The following is a 25,300-nucleotide window of genomic DNA, read 5'->3' on the forward strand; positions in this document are numbered from 1 at the left end:
TCGCTTCAGACTCGGTTTACAACCTTAACGGATGAAAAGAGTACTTGATTTTTTTAGTAAACCACCGTACCAAATTTTGTAATTACATTTACTGAATTTTCTTAACCTTGTTTTTCTTTTCTGATTGCAGGTAAGAAATGAGAGTAAAGCGCAGAAGCCAGATTCATTTCATACTTCGCCCACGTCAATCTCTCTATCCCTAACATCTACTCAAAGGTAGGATCATTCTAACATTAATTTCAACCTTATAGGATTTCAGGAAAAATTAATCTCTAATTAAACACAGTGACTCATAGATTCCTTAATGGTCTCCTCTTCGATTTTCTCCCAATATTCGCCATAGAACAACAATCCTCGCCCATTTGCAACAATAATTCTCTCCAGTAAGTAGTCATATCCCCTTCATACACCGCCAATTTATTTCTCACGATTCAGTTAAAAAGAATTCTTCTAAACAATTTTTCAATAACAATGCAATTTAACTCTAAAACCACAAGCTTGCTAATGATATAATTTCCACCCACCCATTGCTTCAGAAAGTGAGAACGCTGCGTCCTTGATGGGTTAATCCTTTCCACACATTTAGCAGCTTTCTTACTTGCATTCCCATGATCCCACCTTCGTCACTCGCAACATTATTAATACCCCAGGAATTGAGTACATTTCCAAGTGCGAGATAAACTTCAATGAACGCCACGAGTTAGTTGGACGAGCGTGAAAAAAAGACATAAAATGAGTGGAATAGGGGTAACGCGGGAGGCAGGGGCGTCAGGAGGCGAGAGACGGTCCGTCGAAATGGCAATTAGGCGAAAATATTTCACGGCGCAATTACGATTACGACGCGAATCATTGGCTCGCGAACTATCAAGCTGAATTGCTTTTTCCCGCCATAAAACGTTCTTCGTGTTCGACGGACGAACGACGGCGACCTTGAGACACCGAAGTCGTATCGTCGGCTCGAATATGCTCTGGTGACGACGTAGACGGTTTTATCGTCGCATTGTTGCGTCTCGATCCTCGCCATTGACGCAGAAACGAGTCTAGGGATTTCACCCTCTACCCTCAACCCCCTGCCCAGTCTCGAGGTCGTCGCAATTTTTGTATTTTCGAGAGAAGAGAGGAGCTGCAGGAATTTTCTTATGGACCAAAATGGCGCACAGCGAAATTCGTTTGACAAAGAGGGTGTAATTTAATAAGATTGGAGAGATTCCTGAGAAAAGGAGTGAGGTTCTTCTGACGCAGGTTTGGGGAGAGTTTGAAGGGTGAGGGTTAGCTTTGATATGGTTTGAGTGTCGTGAAAGGGGTTTGAAGTAGTGAAGAATGAAATTTGGAATACATTTGGTATTTTTGTTTAAGGGTTTTCTTATTTACAGAAAATAATTACCTAATATTTCTTCATTCCACTTGCTGATGAGAACCTCCCTTAGTTTCTTAAGTTGATTATTGGAGAAAATTTGGGGACAATAAAATACAATTTTGTTGGTTCAATTTAAACGTGAAGAAAAAATTCGCTAAAATTTCCAGTGTCTCAGGAAAAAAAATTCTCGAACTTTAAAAAGTAGCACCACCCTCGACAGTAAATTCATTAAAAGGAAATATTACTTCTTCGCTTGTTCAGGGAGAAGTATACCATAATTTTAAGTAATCTCTCCAAAGTTAAAGGGAAAAAGTTAATAAAATTCATAAGAACTTGTACCACCCTGCGAACTTCGAGGGGGTAGTTTTAGCCCTCTTGACAAAATTCTTTCTTCTCAAAATTTCATACAATTTTCTCTGGTTATAAGATTCATTTATTGCTAAGTTCAATATATTCTTCATAAAGAATATAAAATATTTTCTAAATATATTTTATACTGTACTATATTTAATAACAAAATTTCAGTTTATAGAGTCATAATTAAAAATCTGTACCGAAGAGTATTTTCCACCCTTCTGCGAAAAGACAGAAGTTAAATAGGATCCTCCCCAAATTATATTCTCTTTAACCTACTAACGTATACCCCGCTATAAACTCGCCCGTGTATCATAAAAATCGCAATGTTTCTTTCAAAAAAAGCAGTTCGTCCCTGGACTGACTCGACCCGCGTCTCCGTCGAGAGAAAAATGGGAAAACCGCGGGCGCAGTTGCATTCGGCGGTGCCTCGGACGCGGTGCAACCACCGCGAGCGCATGTGTGCACTTGCGTGCGTGCAAGTCGGACGTTGAGTGATGATATCAAGTATATATACGACTGTGTCACGGGTCATCGGCCCTCGGATATTCTTGGCAATTCTCTCTCTTTCCCTCTTTCTCCCTCGTCCCCCCTCACGCTGCTGTTCGCTCGATCTCCTCTCCCTCACCTTATCTCTCTCTTTCTCACTTGCCACTCATCGTGCTCCTTTTCTTTCCCTCCCCCTTCCCCTACGACGACCCTCCCAAGAGGCTCGTTCGCTCCCCTTCTGGTATCATCTCGTCTTCCCTCTCTCGTCCAGCTCGAGATTTCTCCTCTTCCGCTGCTCTTTCGCGCCCTCTTCGCCCCTTGAGCCTTTCAATTGAGTCCCATCGACTCCTGGACGTCGCGCATAGGAGCTGATACAGTGAATCACTGAAATTAAGTCGCGCCAAGTTGGGGAGCATCGCTTCAAATGTGATTATATTTTGTTACACGAGGGGGTTGTTATCGTTACGTTCGTTTGCTTGTTATAGGAATATAAGAAACCTTGGGCTGAGAAAAATACTGATTGTGAGACAAGGGTGAATTAATTATTTGTAATTATTAATACAGTTGGTAGGTTCTTTAGAAATATTGACGCTTCGATTTTTTTTCTTTTGGGGTCAAATATTGTCAATGAAAGTATAATAAATTTATTGTAGAGTATAGAGGAAGAAGGTCTTTGATGAGAATGAGAGAAATTGTATCATGTGATTAACACTGTAAGTGATGCAGTAGCAAATTAGTGTGACTAAAATTTTTGTGATAAGGTATAAGCTTGTCGGCATTTTTTAAATTTATACTACTTCTTGAAATTGCCATCTCATTTTCTCTTAGCATCCCTCTTACCATATTTTACTAATTGCAATGTACTAATTTAATATTCCTTCACGAACTCTGTGAGTCACTGTATACAGAAATTAGAAAAAAATTTTCTTTCAGCATTAAATCCAGTTTCTACTTCGGATAAAAATTAAATCCTCAGTGTAATGTTTTCGCAATATCCACGGGGCAGAATGCTAAGAATACAACTCGCAGATTACTTCATCAAGTGAAAGGATGAATTACGATTGTCATGGAATTTTTAGATATACAAAAAGCAAAAAGATCAGTTCTCGTGCCGTTCTCTCGTATCTTTAATGAAACAATACGCGAAGATATCGTCGGTGTGCCTCTATCATTCAACAAGGGGGGAAGAAAAAAAATCACGACGCCGCGAAAAATACGTGTCTCACTCTTGCGATTTATTCGCAACGACACTCGTAACTTTCAACTTTCCTCTTTCTTTTTCTAGCCTTCCATTTTTTATCGAGACTAAGAATACTTGCCCAGGCTGCTTTGTTTAGCGTGGTTCGCTTTGGGTCGAGATAACGCCGCGTTATCGTACACCAGTTCATCGTCGTTGCTATTGCAAAAACGAACAAATTTTCAATCGCCTTCGCTTCGACCGAGGCTCCTTTTTCTTCTTCGTTCTCGGAGGGCTCGGAAGATTACCAAGAAACTTTTATCGTGGCAATTCTCTAGGTCTTATTGAACGTAATATACGTGTCGATATTAAATGGGTTATGGTAATTGAATCATTAATTTCTAAGTCGTTCCACCTAAGTGCAGCTTGACTAATCATTCGATTTCAGCGTGCCTGAAATGGATATTTATTACTGCGCTTTTTTCGTACTTCCACGTTAACTACTACGATAGAAATCAGGAAACAGTGAACATAAAGATCAATTGGCATCTAGATCTATTTTGCGCTGTAAGTAGGTGGCATTTGAGTAGATACACTTCTTACATTGGTTTCTCACATAAAATCTATCTTATGTATATATCAATGATTACTCCTAAACTTTTATAAACGAAGTTTCTTGTGATAGTTAACAAATAGACTTAAGGTTAAAAAGTGTGATAGTTAAGACTTAGGCTTAAGGACAGAGGCAATAATGCTAGAGGCCGGCTATGGCATTAAAGAAGTCTAAACGATCTACAGAGAGCAGAATCTAAAAGCATCATTAATTTAATACACATTTATTACGAAGCTAATTAACCATCAAAAAATTACGTAAAAATGTGGCATTCGTGGTAAAATACACAAATAAATTAGAATTTTTTCAAAAACATAGAAAAAATTCGTAGAAAGACGATAATTAATGCAATATATTTTCGAAATGTCGTCGAGGGTTCACCGAACGGTTCGAATCAGTTCCGTTCTAAAGGGGATTAAATATCTGACGTGGGTAAGGCTGACGCATCGTTGAACACCGTAACCGCTCTGCCCACTTTGCCCGCCCACGCTGTGCGCGCGCGAACCCACGTGTTTATGCAAAAATCGAATTTTCCCGGTGGGTTAAAAGACACCGCCATTCCCCATGGACAAATCAGGTGTCCCTTCGAGGTGACGTAGTACCACTGTCGCAACAGACATTACCATACCTCGACCGATCGAACCTGCGCTGTTGTTAGAACATGTTCTGTCAGCGTTCCAGTGACCGTGGACGTAGTACTACGTGTACTGTCTTTAGGTAGAATGTACATGCCTGTCGTAGAGCCTTGATTATCAAATAGAAAGACAAAAGTTGAAATAAGAAATATATTGCAAGGATTTTTACGAGTATTAACTTTGAGTTAGAAATAGGTAGGTACTTTTATTTTTATTCTTTTTTTGGATAATACTAAACCAGCTTTTTATTAGATTGACAACTGAAATAGGTACTTCAATTTAATAAACAGTTCATGACAAATAAAAAAGTTGCACAGTTTTGATCTAGTATGAATTTCAATAAATTAATATCTACTAAAAAGAATCCTACCTAAAGTTACTATTTACTAGAAATAAATTTCGGTGCTTCTAAAGTTATTCTAAAAAATCCTAAAAAAGGAACCTTCAAATTTTTTCGCCCTATTGGCGCATGAAAAAACACAAGAAATTTTCTTCATCCTCGATCCATCCTGACGCCTCGATTTTAAACGCGCAGCGATCCCAGCCTGTGTGAATTTGCGCACCCTCCTGCCAGTATTCGAACGTATTTTCCCATTGTTCGCGGGAACTCGTTAACGCGCACGTTTGCGGGCCCAGTTCACAGGCTGTGAACGTAAATCCCGGTCAGCTGTATTATTGGGTCATTATTCCGGGTAAACCGTGGGGAAGCGAAAAAAAAAAATAGAGGAAGAAGAAAAGAGGGAAAGGCTTCCCCTCGAGGGGGGTTGAAAACCGAGCGGAGAGAACTGGAAGGAGAGTTCGCGCGGGTTCACGCGAGTGGACGCGCCTCAGCTCCCCTCGAGCACGTCGATTTCGCGCGAAATTGGGCGAAATTTTTAACCTGTTTTCGTATAAAATTCGTATATTTCAATTTCGCGAGAATTTGATCACCGAGTGAATTCGAGTTGGTCGAAACGCGAGGCGTTCGGATGATTCTTTTCGAAATTTTAGAATTTGTCGATCTTAAAGAGCGAAGATGACTGGCCTGGGTGAGACATCTTCCTCTATTTTTGGTTCGAAGAAAAAATAAGGAGAAAAAAGAGAGAAAGAAACGTGTCTCGTCAAATGTCGAATCCAGGTGATTCTCGCTGACCTCGACCGATCCACCGGTTTTTCGACGCGAATATTCAGGTTTGATCACTTCGAGGTCGCATCATCCTGGGTCATTGTATTCCTTTTTTTTTGCGTCGACTATGGGATCCTGTCGGAGGAAATGTTTTATTTAAAAATTGTGGCCTTCGTGTTTTGAAAAGGAATCCCCAGCTAGAGGTCCATTCGTAGAACAAAGCATCTTTATCCTGAGAATCTATATCTTGATTCTGAAAATCTAGATTCTATTACTTCTTTATAATCTCATTCCTATTCGATTTACCTCTTAGAATTATGACTCCTATTTTTTTACATACTGAATCTTGAACTATCCTCTCAAAAATTGACCTCAGAAGAATATATCGCATTTCTCAAATACATATAAGTGACTCAATAATAGTTACAGAAATAATAATAATGACAAATTCTCAAACATGTAAATTTCGTGCACACAGATTCTAAAATATGCACATGGTAAATTCCTCCCACATTCTATGATATATTCTCGCTCAACAAATTCGCTGTTCATCCTCTGTTGGGTGAAAAGTGTTCCGTTAGATCTCCGACCCAATTGAATTTCGCGAGCGTCGATAGGCAACGATGGAAAAAAAAATCGAGCACGAAAACCGGCCACGGAAGGAAGAAAAAGGCGGAAGGTTCTGCCTGGCGCCTTTTCAGTCCCTTTTCTGCCTGGCGGCCGCTCAGTCTTGCGGAAAACGGCAGGGAAAACGAAAGGGAAAGGGTGCGCGCGCTCACTCGTTCGCTTCCTAGGGGGTAATATGGGTCTCGTGGTAAGAAGTGAAAGGGAAACGACGTGCCCAGGGGCATCTGGACATCCGATTGTTTTCACTTTTCGAGAAGCAAGGGTGACCGAACTGGGGCAAATGATTATGCATACGATCCTGCGAGCCTCGTTTCTGTGAGTACAAAAACGTCGATATTTTAAGCTGTACGTAGTACTTTCTCATTACAACTTCTATTATAGAGGTTACTTATTTCTGCGAAACGGTCTTCCATTTTCCTTCACTTTCTTCACTGTGAAGTTAGTTATCAAAGCAGCGGGTATATAAATTGATTTGATGATAGGGAGAGACTTCTTATTCTCTACGAATTTACTTATATGGAGTGGCAAGTTAACTGTTAGTAAATACTGTATTTACTTATTTACTCGACTTTTCAATGAAATTTGAAAATTTTTAATTAGAGAATTTTCCGTACTGGCATTTTAATGTATCTATTTTAAACATATTAGAAGGTGAAGACGATTTTCCTAATGAAATTTATGGAATAAATTTTATTCTCAGACCAATTAATTTTATTCAAATCATATACATATATCAATAACAGAATTTTTGGACAAACCGATAACTTCATCGTTAAACAGATCAGAACTTTTACTAATTAATACAGTTACGAAGCTCACGATTCCATTTTTATCTTCTACTGTTTTGAGCTAATCGAGGGCCAAATAAATGAATATTTTCGAATGCTCGAGAAAAATGGGGAAGTTTAAGAGGACACTCTGTATAAGAAGCGGCGTAAAGCCGAGAACAGTCGAGCGGGCTCTCGTAGTCGTGGAACAGTGACCCCCTGGACCAGAGATACAGTTATTGCGTTTACTCTCCTCCGCGCTGGTGCACCTACCAGCTCACACACGCGTGCACGTTCGCGTGGACGCGTACTCGTTGCACTCGGCCGTCCTCGGTGCATTGCACCGCTGCAGCGATGGGCTCGCGCGATTCCCTCCTTTGCAAGCTTTCGAGCGATTGAACGGTGAAATTATTCGCGATATCATTACGATTATTATACGAGTGAAGCTAGGTTTTTCCTTCAATAACAATTTCCATGAAGATTTGGCTCAAAAGCAGTAGTATGAGATTGGTTTGTGCTTCTGTATCCATTATTCAATTAGTCTGTTTCAGGTTATTAATATCAATACACGTTATTATACCTGTGTTTGCACCTTTTCATCATTTTCATTTCCTATATAATTTAATTTAATGCTTTGCAATAATTGAATTAAAATTTTAATTAACTCGTAGTTTGTTACAATTAACGTCTGTGTGTATAATTTATTATTAATCTCCGTGGAATAACTTATAACAACTAAATACAGTAGAATGTAAACGGTATTATAGTTGAAATAACAATTACTAAATGTACAGTAAAAAAATTCATCGGGAAATATGAATCTAAAAAAATACGGAGTTCCCAAAGAATTGCATTCTATTTAAATTCCGCCACAGATTTGGATAACATCGATTCCTGCCCCAATTTCTCAGGGAACTTCGACCTGACTCGAGGGCTCAGTATGGCTTCGAGGCCATCGCTAGATCCATGTGGATCTCGATCGCGATCGACCAGAATCTCGAGGGAAGCCGAGTCTCAACGAGCATCGCGACGTGTGCTCGCGTATCCGCGCGTCGTTGCCCAAAAATTACGATGCTTTGTTTTCGCGTCCCTCTTTCTCTCTTGTTTGCGCCAGAAACTATTTTTCTTCTGCTCCCTGTTTTTTCCTTCTTTTCTTTGGCCGAGCACGCCGCATTCGTTGCTTCTTTTCTTTCTGCATTATTCTGCTCCGCTTTTTTTTTCTCGCGTATTAAGCCTCTCTCAAGAAAGAAGCTCATTGAAGGTACAATTTCTCTCGTTCCTTTGAAAATCTCATCGCCAGAAAAAATTTTCTAGAATTCTTAGACACTACAGTAGGATTAATTTAGCGATTGTTCTTCGTTGCTCGAGTAGAAAGAAAATGAGCTGTCTAGCATTTATAGATGACAGTCGTAGGAAATTATAGACAGTGAGCTCATGCAATTTTTTAACAAACGGCGAGCTAATCTCGTTATATACACAAACTTGTGACCAGTGATCACTCATTAGGGTTATCTTTTAATCACCACCATAAAGAGATAATATTGTCTTGACTCTGCAATCTGAAAAAGAAATACAGTACTTTCTTGTCATAATCTCGTTAATGCAGGCACTATATCTGGAAATTATTTGAAGCAAACAAGCTGTATTTTCATGGTCTTCTATTCACATTTTTGATAACAGAAGGAAGCACTAATTATAGAAGCTTCCACTATCGATCCAACAAATTTCCATACTTTTTTACATTCTTAAACATTTCAGTAAATCGAACGAATTGAGAAAAATAGGGGCTCTTTGTACACGCACAAACAAGTGTTTTTGCCTAGGATAAAAAGTGTTTAGTGGTTGAAAAAAAGGAAGGAACTCGCTAGAATTAAACTCGAAGCAATTCGACAGAAGATTGCGCGTGAAAATCGCTCGGAACACGATTCTATCGTCACGAGAGTCTCTGGCGCAGACGAAAGCCTGCTGCAGGAAACCCGTTTCGTTTGCTACGCCCAAAACGAGGTTATCGCGGTTCTCACCGACTCGTGCGTGCACACGCGTGTAATTTCGATATTCTGCTCGATTTCTGCCATGCCAGTTCCATCAGCTACCGCTTGATTCTCTTCCTGCACAGTTTTTTCTTTCCCTGGGCGTTTTCCTGCTTTTTCAGGGCGCGACTGATTGCTTGATATAGAGCTATCTCCGAGTTATGCAATTTGGATCCATTCACCTTAGAGACTTATGAAGCACTAAATTGAGATTCTTCTAGTAGTTATCGAGTTTTTGAAAATATTTGAGATTTTAAATGAATTTCGTGGAAGTAAGATTCAGCCACACAGGTATAATATTTTTGAAGTCGATGGCCTATTGTGAGATGTTTTTTCAGCGATTTCTTCGGCGCGAAAGCACACCAATATGCTAATTAAATGTTGCAGCATGAAGATACAAAGTTAAGATCTTTTTGTGGGAGCAGGTGTACTTTCTCTTTTGCCAGCAAATAAATGGGGCTCTGATTTCTTTTTCGTGCATCGATTGATTTTTCATTTCTAAGATTCTCTTGACATCGTGTGATGGTTTCGATGTGATCAATGGTCAAATCTGATTCATACTTAACGCGTATCGAAAAGGATAGGATCCCTCTGATGCATTTCAACTGGCTCAGCTTTAGTCCAATATGAGCCTAACCTACACCAACGGAAACCTAATTCATATCTAATCTAGGTCTAATTTAGACCAATCTAGACTCAAGCTTAAACCAGACCCATAGAACTAACATAAAAGTAGATTTAATCTAATCATGGCTCCAAATCGACCCTGACCTAACCTTCGCCTAGACCTAGCCCAAATCAGTTCAAATGTGATCTAGTGATCTTATCTTAGTCAATTTCTAAATTGATCATCATATTTTTTCACGCTTCACAGACGAACTAAATCATTCATCTCTAAATTTAATTTTCTATTGATCTAGAATGTCTATAAATCAGACGAAACTCAGAGACACTTATTAAACTTTCTACTATATAAAAATAAAAATCCAGAAAGAAAGTCCGTGAAAGCTATACCTAAGATGCAAGTGAAATGTCTGACTTGTGACTTATTCTACTGCAGCAGTATATTAGCTATCAACGTCAGACAGGTCAGGCGCGATATCAGTAGGGTAAGCCTCCAAGTCAGACACACTTCACCGACACTTAGACGTATTTTTATCAAAATGTACTTGAAAACTAAGCCTCATATTCAATCTCAGCATTCTTAATATCGACATTTCTTATTTCGACATATCACTTTCACAAATTTCTATCATCCATTATCTATTATCAAATACCACCCTATACACCTCATATCTAATACTGTGGACCCTCGTTTATCCAAACGACTTGAGGCTCAATCTCTGTTATATGAACTTTTAGGTGAGCCTCTATCATTCACAAACAACTCAGATATCAGAGCTACCCCGTCCGCCACCTGTTTCGGATAAACGAGGTTCCGCTGTATCTGAGAGCACAAAGGGAACCTCGTCCCCCTTTCAAAATCAAATTTCCCGCGCTCGCCATAAATCAGACCAGCAGGATTCGCTCCAGGCTATCCAGCAGCGATCTCCTATCCCAAAATTGGCCGCGGCAGCTTGTCGTCGCGGGTGGCGGGAAAGCAAAAGCGGCTCGCGATAAAACGGTCCGCGTACTTGTACACCGTCCCCGGTTATCTGATCGTGAAAGCTAAAATACAACCGCCGAATGCCCATACTTTCTACCGTCGTTGCTTATTGCTGGCCACGCGCGATAGCAAAGCGATAAAACGTCGCTAGGGGGAAGGATCGAGAGGGGGCGAGGGAGGCAGGGCAGGGAGAGAAAAGAGCTGGACGCAGCGGTGTCCCACTTTCCAGGCAAAAGATACCCGCGAAGATAGCTCGCCACGGTCCCCGCGGACGCTTTCCAGCTAGGCGAAAAAATCGAAATGTGCTCGATAGCTCGATTCGCTGGTCGATACGCGCCTCGGTGCCACCGTTCGCCTGCGCCTCGAAATTGCCTCGGTTCTCAGGCCAGCCTGGTCGCGATCCTCGCGCCTCGAGCAGCCTCGAATCGCTGAAATTCCCGAAGTCACGCCACGCAGCGATGATGAATCGCGCGCGGAGGGTCTCTGTCGAAGCGTGAGAAAAGCTGTGATTTTAGATTCGCGAAAGTGTTTCGCAAGACGGACAAATGGGATACTTAGGGGGCGAGATGATATATCGTTGGGAGGAGAATTAATCATGCGAGGAGATAGGTTGGAGTGGGGCGGCGGCCTTGAGCCTTCGACTAATTCCGTCCCCGCTGTAATTGAAGGAGGATGCGAAGCTTTGTCGCGTTCGTGCGTCTTCAGGAAGCAGATGGAATAGGACATATGCTAATATGAACTTCTTTCATTTTTTTTCACTGTTGAAAATGCCCATAAAATATTCCTCACATAAAGTATTATGTCGCACCCTGTACAGAACAGTAAGTTAAAAATTAATTACTTTTCAACTCGCATCGTTTTGCAAAGCATCATTAAACAGTTGAATACATGAAGCTTTACAATCGAAAAAGCAATAGTCTGCTTTCTGATATATCTATAAATGCATTATCAGTTTCATCGATAGTAGACCTGGCAGGAACACATAGAACTAATCATAGATTTTGTTACCATCTAGTAATTCGCGTCTCAATGGCAAACAGATATTGATAACTCGATTTACTATCAATTATGCGATTGTGATATAGTCAGCGGCGCAAGCGCGCGCCCATTTATGCCCGTTAAGCTTGTTTGCATATCGCTGTTGCAAATTTACTATCCGCAGCGTGCTCGAAGAATCGACAACGATTCTCTGGCGACTTACATACTTCTCTGTCTTTTTCTATCCCTTTCTTTCTCCACGCGTGTATTCGTCTTTCGCGACATAATTATTCATAGGAAGGTAGATCGATCATTGAAACGTTCCGCGCACGATACGCGACCAGAGATCTGCATATCGCTGGGGATATTTATGAACTACTATGGGAGATCGATCATCTAGCGCGCCAGCTAACTCGACGTGGACATTGTTGCGCGTGAGCGCACCAGCTGTGAAATAAACGGCCGCGATACGATTGCTCGTTGAAAATGTTGCGACGATTGGGCGACCTTTGACACCTCTAACTGTCCACCGAGCTGTGATACACTGTCGTTCGAAAGTTTCTGACCGCTCGAATGATCGATACTCCTTGGAGCGAGTATTCTGAAGCGCATTTATACGTTTCTAAGAATTTATTTAGAGAAATTTTTTAGAAAAATGTGGAATTTATCATTTCTATTCGCTGCAGGCTCGAGATTCGTTAAGAGTAATGAGTTTATCTACACCTTGGGGCTTCTGTAATTAGAAAAAAGTAGAGGTGATAGAGGCAGCAATGAGCTTATAACGAGTAAATTATAATCAGAAGAATTCTATCACAGCTATGCTCCTCAAGTGCGCAGAAAAGAATATTTATAGGAAAGTAAATTATAGAGGGAATTATATCTGAGAGTCAAATATGGTGGTCTGAAAATTCGAGCAGATAAAAAGTTTTAAAACTTGAGGATATTAGAAAATTTTAATATTGAAATATTGGAAGATTCTGATCAGCTCATTGTCTCCAAATATTTCTCCCTCCACTCAGCCCCCAGCTTCATCGATCAAAAATAGGCCATGGAGGACACGGAGCGCAACCTTGGGGCGCAATTGAATCTCGATCTAATATCAGCGGGCGTTGGTTCCAATTGAAAGCTTCGAAGTAGAGTTGAACCGATCTAATATCCCCCCAACGAAGCGAGCGTCGAAAGGGTTCGTCCGAGAGGCAACTTCGCCAAGTTTCAAAAAGTTAGCAGACCGTCTGTGAAGTTGCCAGCGAACGTGCTCGTTGTTCTAATGGCTCGAGGGAGTCGTGATCCCGTCACAGTTGCACGCGATTAATGCACGCTTGCCGACCCCACGAAGAAAGCCACGCATCGGGCGACAATGTTTCGCGGTTATAAATCAGATCGGAGAAAGTTACAATCCCAATTAACCTCTGTGATATGGGATGACTCGTGCTCGAGGTTCGTTGAACCCAATCCCCGAGAAAACGAGCGGACGTCATGATCCGACCGTTTTGGCCTGTCCACCTGATAAGAGTCGACGTTAGGAGGGATAAATATAGACTCACGCAACTGTTGGCCACTGTGAGAATTCGACGGTCGACCAGGTCCACTGGCCCCTCTTGGATTGATAAGGGAAACGATAAGGGGAACTCTTAGGGGAAGAAATATGCACGTGAGGAGTAGGGATGCGGGGATTGTTGATTTGAGTGAATGTTGATCGAGAGTTATTCAAAGATAGGACCTGAGAGTTGTACGTGACACGTAGTAATGTGTAACAGAGACGTAATAGTACAATTCGAGTGAAATAGAGTGTAGTATTAAGAGTTAGGAATGAATTTTGTGTTTGGGAGCTTGGAGTGAATCCTTTGGATCACGTAGTACTACGTCCTCATGAAGACAAATCACACAATATTAATTGTAAGTCCTATGGAGATTCATTATTTTTCTCATTTTTAATATGGTACTCTGTTAATTATCTAGTTTAGAGCACGTAGTACTACGTTCAAGATTCTAATTAACGTAACACCACATACAGTTATCGAAAAGTCGTTTAATACTACTAATCCTCAAAGACTTAATACAAGTATCTTATTATTTCCTGCTTCGATACTACGCACAGTGTTTCAACTGTACCATAAATCTACTCGCTACGTTCTCCAGCGTTTCCCCTGTTAAAAAGATTTCAATCAACTCGAATTCACGCGCTCTCGAAAGCTTCGTTCCACTTGCGAGATTCTTGACTCCGCGTTTCTCCAGGAAGGCTGCGATAAACTTTCCAGTGTCGCTGTTTACCGAAACGCGCGATCCTAGCTCCTTTTATGCAGACGCGGCGTGGTTCGTCGTTCCTCCACGCGATGCATCATCAGTCTTTGTTTACGATGATGTAACTGCTCCCACGAATCGTTGATCTACTCTTTCAACCTTGGTTAAAAATCTTCTCGATTCAGGCTGAAAATTTTCCTCCCAATTTCCTTCCCCTGACCTCCACCAGCTTTAGAAGGGACCCTTGGGTGGAGCAGAGTTTCGGAGCGATCGATCGTAATTCAATCGTCACCACGACGCGCAGTTTCGGGGCGGGCCTGCTCCCTGATTGGGGTGATTGACTCCTCTCCGAAGGTCGATACTCGTTTTGCTTCTCTGCGCCTCGAGATTCGTGCGATCGTGGCTTTTGGAAACCGTCCTTCTTCTGCATACTGATTAATGGAATGTTTGGTCTGTTGCAAATGATCGGGCAGAATGGCGACCGCCTCGCGTTTCACCTCGGTATTTTTGTTCCCGCGACGGATGCTGGGCTTAGGGCGTTCGCTTTTTTGGGCTGACGGAAATTTGAGCATTGTTCTTTATTTTACACGGTGTGAGGGGACTGGGGGAATTAGGGCTCTGAATAATTCTGTCTTCACCGTGGAGCTACAGCGTTCCAATTTTAAAGTTACTCTTAAATTTCATATGGCAAGAAGTGCCTAAGTATTTTGATTGAGAATTTAGATATCACTCAATAGTAGTATCTTCATATGAATGTGTACCATTTTAATTGATATAATTGTGAATATTGAGGCATAATATTATTAGAAATATTCTAAAGGGATATTGTTATGAAAAAAATATATTTTTTAAAAATGTTTTATTTCTAAAAAAATTAGTATTTACATACATATTCAGGGATTGATATGCAATCTATTATTTTCCATCTTCAGACAATTTTTCAACACAAAGTACCTAATCTTAACATACCTGAATAAAAATAACGATAAAAATACAAAACTAACATAATCCAAAATACAGTCATCATCTCAGGCATTTAAAACACAACCAAATGTCGATAGAAGCAACTCTAAAAATGTCTTGAAGTGATAGTAGAATCACTTGGGCGTTCACCGCGGGAACGATCGAATTCATCTCCGAAATTCGTCCCCACCCTCCCTCATTTGCATGCGGTTCAACGAACTTGAGCAGGGTCAATTCGTAGCGGGCCCTGGAACTTCCTTCAACGAGACCTAACCCCGCGAAACCTCGACCCGACATTGAGCCAATGAGTTACGAAAATGATTGAGGAAGAAAAAAGCATCGTGGCGAGCAAAGAGAGGGAAGAGAGCACGCGGCGCTTGGACGCCAGGGCGCTTACGCATCGGCCGAATTCTGGGAACCGCAGGAACGTCGTCGAACTTGAGTTAACGATTTAATGAACAGAATTATTGCCCGCGAAGTTCGAGAGGAATTGGAACGAATTGCATGGCAGGGCGAAGTGACGGAGAGTTTAACTTCGCGAAACTGTAACGAAGTTTCGGCTGTGAAACGTGGTACTACGTGATTGTTATTGTGCATGGTAATCGATTCAGATTGGGCGATAATTGACCGTAAAATGGGCGATGAACTTTGCGTTTGCGTGTGTAATGGGAATTCGAGGTTCCTCGGGAACGTAGCGCCGCGTTATTGTTAGACTTCACCGAGGAATCAACTCTGGTGACTGCTAGATAATTCAGAGACATATTAGAAGAATTTTGCACCAGTTCTCAGTGAAATAGAGAAAGTAGCAGCACACGCGATGCAATAAAAACCATAAGCCACGTTTCACTTCCAACCTAAATGATTCACTTGCGTCAGTCGAGTTAAGCCGATGACGCACGTAGTATGTTTTGCAAAAATAGAAATAAGGAAGATGATGAAATGACGCCCATGGGATTCCATTCGCCTAACATTTCTTTCAATGACCTCTGATTCGACTCCTTTTCAACCTTCAGCCTCTCCACAGGTCCTTCGAGATCCTCTGCTCCTTTCTGCATTTTCTGACGAGCTGATCCAAACATATACCTCAGAACATCAGTTCACCAAGAAACGCACCCCCTGTAGCCTCAGCCTTAAGTCTTCTTCAGACTACTGAAGTTACTTCAAATTATGCACTTTGAATGCAACTGATTTGAAGCAACTTGACCAGTGTGAACGCGTTACTTGTCTTGAAACAACCCTTCAAGTTTCTATTCCTTCTAAGCACATTCAGCTTACTCAAGTTACTTCAACACAAGTGGCTTGAATTGAAGTAACTTGACCAGCTTGAACGAAGCTTCAGGCTCCACCGCCGAGACAGGTGATGCAAGGGGCAACTCGGGCGCGAGATATCGATCAAATTAGCCGCGATTTTCGGCGAGGTCAAGGATCCCCGAGGAGAGGAGAGCGCGGCGATAAATATCACGGAATGAAGTCGTCCCTCCTTTTCCCTCTCTTTCGCCACGAATGCTCGATTCCCACCCGTCTTCTCCGTCCCGTCCTCCCCCGTCGTCGGGTCTGTCGTGCAACGTCGAGTTCAACGAACTCGGGATGACGTGATACTGCCATGTTGAGAATTTATTATCTGACTCCGTTGTCCAACGACCCCCGCTTTTTGTGTATCGCGACGTCGACCGATCGACCGACCGACTGTTTCTCGGTTTAGTTCCTTTCCGATTTCACGACGGGGGAGGATCGGTCACGTAGACACGCGTCGTCACGTGGAGACCCGACCGTCGACGTGGGTGTTCACTGTTACGGCCGAGGGCGACCCGTGACGGCGTGCTTGCGAGGGATCCGACGGAATTCGGACAGGTGGAGGTCTGTATGGGGGTCAAACGCTGCTTACGAGGTGTCTTAAGGTTCGGGAAGAAGCTTCGCGCGAGAATCTTGGGACAAAGTAGTATCTACTGGCGTGGAGGTTGGGTAACACGTAGTACTACGTGCTTTGGGGATGGTTTCGAGAAGAAATTGTGAACGTTAGGTACCCTAGGGCTAAAAAGACAGGTTTTATGTGAGAATCTTGGGACAAAGCAGTATTTACTTGTGCGAAGAATGGATGAGACGTAGTACTACGTGCTTTGGGGATGGCTTACAGAAGGAATTGTGAACGTTAGGTGTTCTAATAGTAGGAAGATAAATTTTGTGCGAGAGTCTTGGGACAAAGTATAATAGTAGCTATTTGTGTGAAGGTTGGATGACATGTAGTACTGTGTGATTTGGGAATAAGTGCATGTGTACATCATACTGACTGTGAGTACAGAGCTAAATAAGGTACAGAAGTATTGGAAATTGGTTTCATAGTATACTGATAAAGGTGTATATAGAGTAAAATAGTATAGGGAATATAGGTAGCACGTAGTACTACGTGATCCATACATGGTTCGTTGAATTCACGTTTTTGTCCTGTGCACTAGGAGAACTCATACCTACAGCATTGTGAGTGAAGGTGTAGATGGAATACAATAGTAAGTGAAATCTGGGTGGCACGTAGTACTACGTGATCTATGGAACATTTGTACAATTCGCGTTTTTGTGGTGTGCTAGGTGAGCTGATTTATAGTGACGTGTGCAGAAGATTCGAGTTGGATATAGCGTATAGAAACTGGATAACACGTAGTACTATGCGCCATGAAGATGTCTTGAGTGAGTAGAAACACACAAAAGGAATAAAATACTGAATATAAACTCAGTACAAGTGCATAAAGAGTTCATAAGGTCACAAGAAATATTTTCTTCCAATGATTCTCTTCTTTTCGTAGAACACAAGAGTGAAAGCAAATTGTGACTAATCCCAAGAAGTAGAGAAAATAGCGACAAGTCGACTGTACTCTCAATCGAACATTTCGTCACGATAGGCAAAGAGGTCAGTTACTCGGTCACAGACAACGTTCTCAGGTCATTGGTGTGTTTACACGATGATCACGATTAAAGGGCTTTTATCTGAAATATTCTCGACTGAAATTCCATCTAAGGCAGGTGGAGAAAAATAGTGGCCTGTCGTTATTTACTAGGAAACTCTCGGATTACCAGCGCGCAGCTTTTCCCCTATCGCCTGGAGCGTCGCGTTTCGTCTCATTCGTTTATCTATCTTCTGACACGCGAAATATTCGTCGATGCAGAAGTATTTCGAGCCACGGTGATATCGAGGAAAGTATACTTTCTAAAAGATAACAAAACACCCGGCCGTAATCTCAGTAACGATCGGCTCTAGTGACCCTTTACACTCCACTGGCTGCTCTAAGTGGACAAGTGGCACATATACAGCGACTCCGCTATGTTCTCGAAGTAAGGCGTCTATCGTGAAACCGTTGCAATATTTAAATTTATGAAACTAACGCTGATTATTATCATTATTACGTCTTTATTGCGCCGTTACTATGGTTATTAATTTAATTAACATACGAGCTCAAGAGGGCAACATACGTAGCCTGAGGCCGCTATTAAACCCAACCTTAAACCTTGATCGATCGAATGACAATGGTTACAAACCTTTATAGATATACATCTATAACGAGGCACTGTAATTATATCACAAATCGTCAATCGTAGAAAATTTATGACCCTCGAGTTAGCAATATTCTCTAGTCTCCGTCTCCCAAGGAAATTCGCCATTATATATTTTTCACGAATTTATAAAAAGGAACATTCCCACTCCTGTGAAAAAGAGTTTCACAGGTCATAGGTGCTCGACTTTCATTTATTTGCGTGAATTATCTTCTAGTGCATAGATTCACCATCATTTCTAATTTTAAACAATAGATTTGTGAATAAATCTTAACTAGTATGAGTCAGTAAATAATTTTGCAAATAAGAATTTTCTTTTAGCCACTCATTTTTTTTCTAATTTTGCAACTAGAAACAATTTTTCAGAATTCTGTGTTTTTAATTTTTCGTCGAATTGCGATATTTTCTTTTGGTGTTCGATGGCCAGAAAATTTGTAAAAAATGTTCAGTCAATGGATTGATTCGTCAGTGTTCTCCAAACGCGTTTGACATCGTCCTCACAGCCGATTCACTTCCCTCTATCGAGATAGACGGCTTTCCTATTCTCCCTGGAAACCCATTGGAAAGTTGCAAGATTGATTCCGCTTATATGGGCTCGCGCGAGTGAAGATGTTCCACGATCGCCTTAATTGACGGGTCGGGTTATTCGCCGCGTCGGCAGCTTTCGAACGGCCTTGCAGAAACCGTTTTCCCGTCCCTGATCGCCTCGCAAAACATCCAGCGGCGACGAGCTGGACACGAGGGGGGAGGGCACGTTGTTGTCGCTCGTCGCGATGCAATCGAATGCAGCGGCCGCGATGCAACGCTGAAAGGTGACGCGGTCAATCTAATCGCGTTCCTTCGCGTTTGTCGTCGTTTCACGGGAAATATTTCGCTTCGATCGAGTCCATGGCTCGCTTGCTTGCAATTGGGCTCGAATTGTACCATACTAAGCTACCCTGGTTAATAGAAATTTAAAAAAAAGGAATTTTGATTTAGATTAAAAGGAACGATTGAGAATGAATACGTTTCTGGCGGGAAAAATTGTGAAAATGAAAGTGAAGACTCAGTATCGTAAGAATTTCCTTTTTATTGATCTATTTTGTGGATTCATTTATTTTGATTATATAAGTTTGTGTGAATGTAGGGTACATTCGTTTGAAAATTTCGTTTAAAATCGAGATGGATCTCGCATGACACGGTCTGATTCGAGACGCAGCGCATGTCTATCTTAATTGTCGTATGAAATATCTCTGATGGGACGTCATTCTTATTATGAAGGCGAGTGTTTGTCAACTGGCCCAGTATGACTGGAATGCAAGGAGTTTTAAACACTGTATGCTTTTCAAAGTGTGATTCTACTTAACTTAGAATTCACTAAATCGAAAAATTAAACCAAATAGAAAAATCCATTATATTTATTCTACAAAACTACTTATAATAATAACAATCTACTTTATCCAAATATTCATTTAACTTCATCTACACTTTCACAATAGAACAATTGTGCTCCTATAATCCTTTGTAACAAGATATCCCCCAATAAGATGACTTCTTTTGTATTTCTCCATTGTTCCTCAGGATTCCGCTTCCTAGTCTACAACATATAAAAGCAATTCTTGAATGTCCACTCTTCTCTGTCTCGAAACAAAGGACGCCTTTTCTAATTGCAGTAATCGTCAAACGGAAACGTGGACATATTAATTCTCTTTAGAGACGTAAAAGCGTTCAGATAACGAAGGAGACCATCGATGAAAAGCAGCCACCTCATCGTTGCCGTCTTTTGTCTGTTACAGAGTGGAAAGCTCAGCGTTGCAGTTGGTGTACCCGCTGGATTCTCGCCCGGTGCAGCTAATCTTCCGGGGGTTGCAGGTGGTCAAGGAGAAACGAGCCCTTCTTCGAGATGTCTCGGGCGTCGTTAAACCAGGCGAACTTCTGGCCGTCATGGGCCCTTCAGGTACGCTGGAGTTATCTCTTAGTTCCTAATCCCCCGACTTTGAGGGAACAGCCATTATACTAAAAGAAAAAAAAAGAAAAAGGTGAAAAATAAATTTTCAACATTCGAAATGTTCGCTCTTGAGGAATTCGAACAAATTGCAGGCTTGTATTTTATATTGACATCTCACTGGCACTCGTTCTTTATTATTCTACCTATTTATCGATTCTGAGACGAACGGGGAAAGAACATACTCGAGAATTCATAGAAGTAAACCCTCTGAGATAGTTGGCCAGGTCTGGTCTCGATCCATGGTCAATTAACGTGGAACCATTGTATATCTAAGAATAATAGATTTCTTTTTAAAAGTCTTCGGTTTCTCGAAAAAAAAAGGGAAATAAGACAGGATTCAGAATTTTCCCACCAGTCTCCAGAATTGAATAATTCTCAATCGAGGTGACGCGCAAGGCGAAACAGGGATTCCTCTTCTATCTTTAACCACGCGACGCGTGTTCGCGTAACGAGAAGCTCCCTCCCTCCATTGGCGATATTTATCGCGAGATTTCGCTCGTTCCCCTTGATATTTCGTTTAACAAGCTTGCGTCCACGCTCCTCCCCCGCGCGAACACGTCGTGTACAAATCATCCATGCCTTTGCTGTTAAAGCGCCTCGGCTCCCGCGACGCCTGCTGCATCTTGGACAAAACGAGACGTTCTACCAGTAAAATGTACTATTTCGGCAGACGCTTCGTCGCAACGCTGACACCCTGGCGCCTTCGAGGCATGAGTCTTCGTGGTTGGAACGAAATGGGAGAGTAGTTATTAGTCTGGTTAGGGGAGGTCGCGAGTAGAAATTATTTTGTCAGCGAAATCATTTTCACTTTACTTCAACACACTGCAGTGTTAGTCTTCTTTTAATATACGAGTACTAGAATTTTTTACACTAGATACTTGTAAATAACTGCATATTTTAAAGCCTTGAAATTGCATTTATAAAAAAGTGTTCTACCTGATCTTTTTAAGTAAAGTTTCTATTTATTCCATATTAAGTTTCTATTAATTCCGTGAGTGAGTCCTGGACCTATAAAACACCCAAAGTTATATTCAGTACTTGATCTCTATTGCAGCTTTTAAATCATTTTCAACCCCCTTCTTTAAAAGACTTCTACTATTTTAAGTTGAAAACTGTTGAACATTATTTGTAAAATGGTCTTAATATATTTGATGGATTTAGTACTCGGTAATAATTTCGTCCATAAAAACGCTTGAGTTATTAATGTCGCCCAGTTCGTGACCTCCCTCGAAGGAATAAAAGTTCTGTGATAAACGAATATTAGGGGAGGAAAGGTAGACGTGTGAATAGCGGATTTTATGTTCGTAGTTTTTATGTATAAGATCATACATGTTTCCTCATTTTTGCTTATGGTTTATTTCGTTTCTTCCCAAAGGTTGCGGCAAAACGACATTACTGAATTGTCTGTCTGGCCGCGTGGGCGTCGACGGGGGTGAAATCTGGTTGAATCGCGAGAGGCTGACGAAAAGATGGCGTCGAAGAATCTGCTATGTGCAACAGCAGGACGTTTTCTTCCCAGATCTCACGTTGCGGCAGACCCTCGAGGTAAGTTTCCCTTTCATTCTTATTTTAATGATATCTTTGAACATTGAAGAAAAAATAATTGAAAGTTATCACTTAATAACTAATTGGATAGTAATAATTCTCTTTAAGGTTTCTTAAAGAGAAGCTAGTTTTTTTATCAGTAGATCAAAGGATAGTTTATTTTCAAAAACAAAACATCTTTCGTAAAACGTGTAATCTCCATGAAACATTGTAACACTAAAAACCAACCCGTGGCAATCTGAATATATTTTCCCATTTAATGCTATGGATCAATAAATTTTTACGACCACTTCATCGAAAGAGAAAAAAGAAACCAATATGAAGCTGTTCCTCGCGAAATAAGACTCATTTGGGTTGTAGGAACCATCAAATTTGCATAGTTCGACACTTCAGAATCTGAACGCCCTATTAATAAAAAAAAAACATTCTTTCGATTCATGAAGGAGTTCCCAATCTTTACGATCATTTCGTGAAACAGTAGATAAAATGATTGGGTTGAGGAATCTCGTTTAGTAGAATTACTCTATCTACATAATGTTCGACAATTCTTTAAGGACATTTGCAAAATTTATGGCGACGAATATTAATTTAAATAACCATTTACACAACAGACCCAGACATAATTATTGTTTATACAAATACCTAAACCTCTTTAAAGAATAAATAAAGAAATTTTTCAAATTTTCTATAAATTAATTTTTCTCCTGACACCACATGAATTAAAATATTTATAGCAAATAAATACTCCTATACCCATAGGAAGAGCATGCATAAAATAAGTTCTTTTATTTTCTAAATCACACAGTTGTATACTAGATGCATTGCCAGTCGAATAAACTCCCCGTTCATTTTATAGATCCATTAGTAGAGCCCACAAGTAGAACCAGACGTGCATAGTCAGACGCGACTAGACACAATATACTCGAGTCGGGAGCGTGCGAGTAATAATAGGAAACGAGGCATTTACAATCGAACAGTTTCCTCATTTTCCAAGAAAATCGCGTGGAAATCGTGGCAAGTTTATCACTTGGCTTCCTTGACAAAATTTATGACGGGCCGCGATGCGAAATTAGGAAGACACGCTGCGCTGAGGATCGCTAGGAATGCGGGCCAAAAGCCAGCTACTTCTCGCATTTCCGAGGATTCAAATGCTTCGTGCATCATGTGTGGCCATTCAGTTTGGTAGTTGGAGTCGATACATTGTTGATTGTTTCAATAGTAGTGACAATTTTGTGGGAATTTTGTTTCCAGTAATCATAATTTTAATTGTATGAGATTTACTAGTGTTTTACTGTTTTCTATGACAATCTCTATTCTCCAAAGCGATTGATTACTCTGTGAAGATAAGGGTAGTCCTTGCTAAAGGTGATAGCCTAGCTACTTATATATTTTTCTCAACATCGTCCCTCTTCTCTAGTTTCTCATCAGTTCTTCCAATGGACACTCTCTATTTTCTTCTCTCGAACTTTCTTAAACGTCGAGTACTCGCACAAAAGTCGTTTCCACGAATCCACCACGACTTGTCTCTGCTCTCCACCATCATACTTTCCCTTTTCGCTGTCGATTACCGTATATCGATCGTGACAAGCGTCACGTCGTTATTCCTTTTTCATCAAGTATCATAAAACCAAAGTTAAGCATTCAAAATACAACTTATTTTTCCTTCGACAGAAAAATATTTACATTAGGACACTAAATCAAGAAACTACACCCCCAAAAAGAATTAATCTCCCTCAGTTCTACCCTATCACCTTCTATTTATCTCGTAACAACTAATTCATCATTTCACTTTTCTCGAGAACTCAATAAAGCTTCATATTCTCCCCTAGCTTCTCACTTACGTTATCAATTTCGCCATTTGTTCATCATTTCACCCTTCACGAAGTCCCAACGTGTTTGAAAATACCAGGGGTCGAAATTGGGTGGGATTTCCCATGATCAAACGTCCTCTGGACGTCCAGACGGTGGTCACGGTTCACTGGCAAGAATGTGATAAGCAAGAGGGAAGTTTGACAGGGCGTGACAGCGGTCTCGGGTTCAGCAGTAGCCCAGTTTCCCCCTGGCCGAAAGATGACCGCTATACGGTCAGCGAAATATCATCGGCGGCCACTTTCTCTCTCCGCATAACGGATCCTCTTGTGTAACGGACTCCAGGCGTCGAGAAAATGGCACGTCCGTCCGCGTCAGTCGCGACAGCGCAGGGTGTGTCGACCCCAGCGTCCCTTAAGCCTCGTGCACACGTGCAGTGTCTAGTGATGGGAGTTCGAATCTCAATTTCGAGACGACTCGAAGTTGTTCGAGACTGTGAAGATTCGAATCGCTTCGAACATGATTTGAAACTTGAAATTCTTGAAAGCCTTGACAGACTAGTCAGACTTTTCAAACTGGCTTTAATATTAATGACGAAGGTATATTGATTGGAATTTAGGATTAATTCAAGCTTATGGTTTCAGTACAAAGTTTCGGTCCTTTTATAAACATAGCTAACACACTTTTGCATTAATTTTTAAGCATTTCTCCGATGTTTCGGTCTCAATTCAAGACTTTAGGAAAAATCTTTTGAAGTTCCTGAGTGAAATGTGTCCCTGACAGGGTTTCAATAATGATTAACCTTGCAATTTAAATATCTAAATTTTAGAATTTTTAAAAATAGAATTACAATTGACGTCCATGTATTAATTGGTAGGTATTTTTAATTGAGGATTTCATAATTATTCAGACTCTTTTTCGTCAAATACAGTAAAGCTTAATAGGACAATAGTAACAGCTCTCTTTTAATTAAACTTTTATTACATTATGCTACAAAGCTATAATCCATCTCCCCATGTTAATTAACTTCACGAGAAAAATTTCAGCGACGTCCTAGTAATGAGTATGCCGAAAAACAAAGAACATCATATTCATTAATAATTTTCTCTCCTCTTCTGCATTCCCTTCATCAAAAGCTCATTGTGCTTTTTACGCGAAAAGAACTCAAACAAAACGGATCTCCCTTTTCATCTCCCCTAACGGATTCTCCTTACCTCTCGAATGAAAAAGAAATTTAATAGTTTCTTCTGCTTGATTATACCAACGTGAACCGAGTTTCCTTTCGCTGTTTAATGGTCTCACAGAGCAGAATTTCAAAGAGGCGCCTAGGAATGCCGGAAACAATGGCCACTCGATTGCCTGTTTTACATTGATTTTAGTTAACCAACCGCGTCGAGAACTATTATCTACCGATCGGTATCGCTGCATTCTTTCGTCGACTGTTTAAATGGAATCATTAATCAGACACGTAACA

General features: G+C 40.9%; 1 protein-coding gene across 1 annotated transcript in view; it reads left to right on the top strand.

The window, feature by feature from the left end:
- The window catches only part of E23 (ABC transporter G family member E23), a 150,919-nt gene that overhangs the window by 108,718 nt on the left and 16,901 nt on the right, over window positions 1-25,300 (top strand). Inside the window, 3 exon segments of the mRNA XM_076376281.1 lie at window positions 10,547-10,573; window positions 20,283-20,421; window positions 21,848-22,017. Coding sequence (XP_076232396.1) covers window positions 10,547-10,573; window positions 20,283-20,421; window positions 21,848-22,017 — 336 coding nt within the window.

The sequence above is a fragment of the Calliopsis andreniformis genome, chromosome 4 (genome assembly GCF_051401765.1).
Source record: "Calliopsis andreniformis isolate RMS-2024a chromosome 4, iyCalAndr_principal, whole genome shotgun sequence".
Taxonomy (NCBI): Eukaryota; Metazoa; Arthropoda; class Insecta; order Hymenoptera; family Andrenidae; genus Calliopsis; species Calliopsis andreniformis.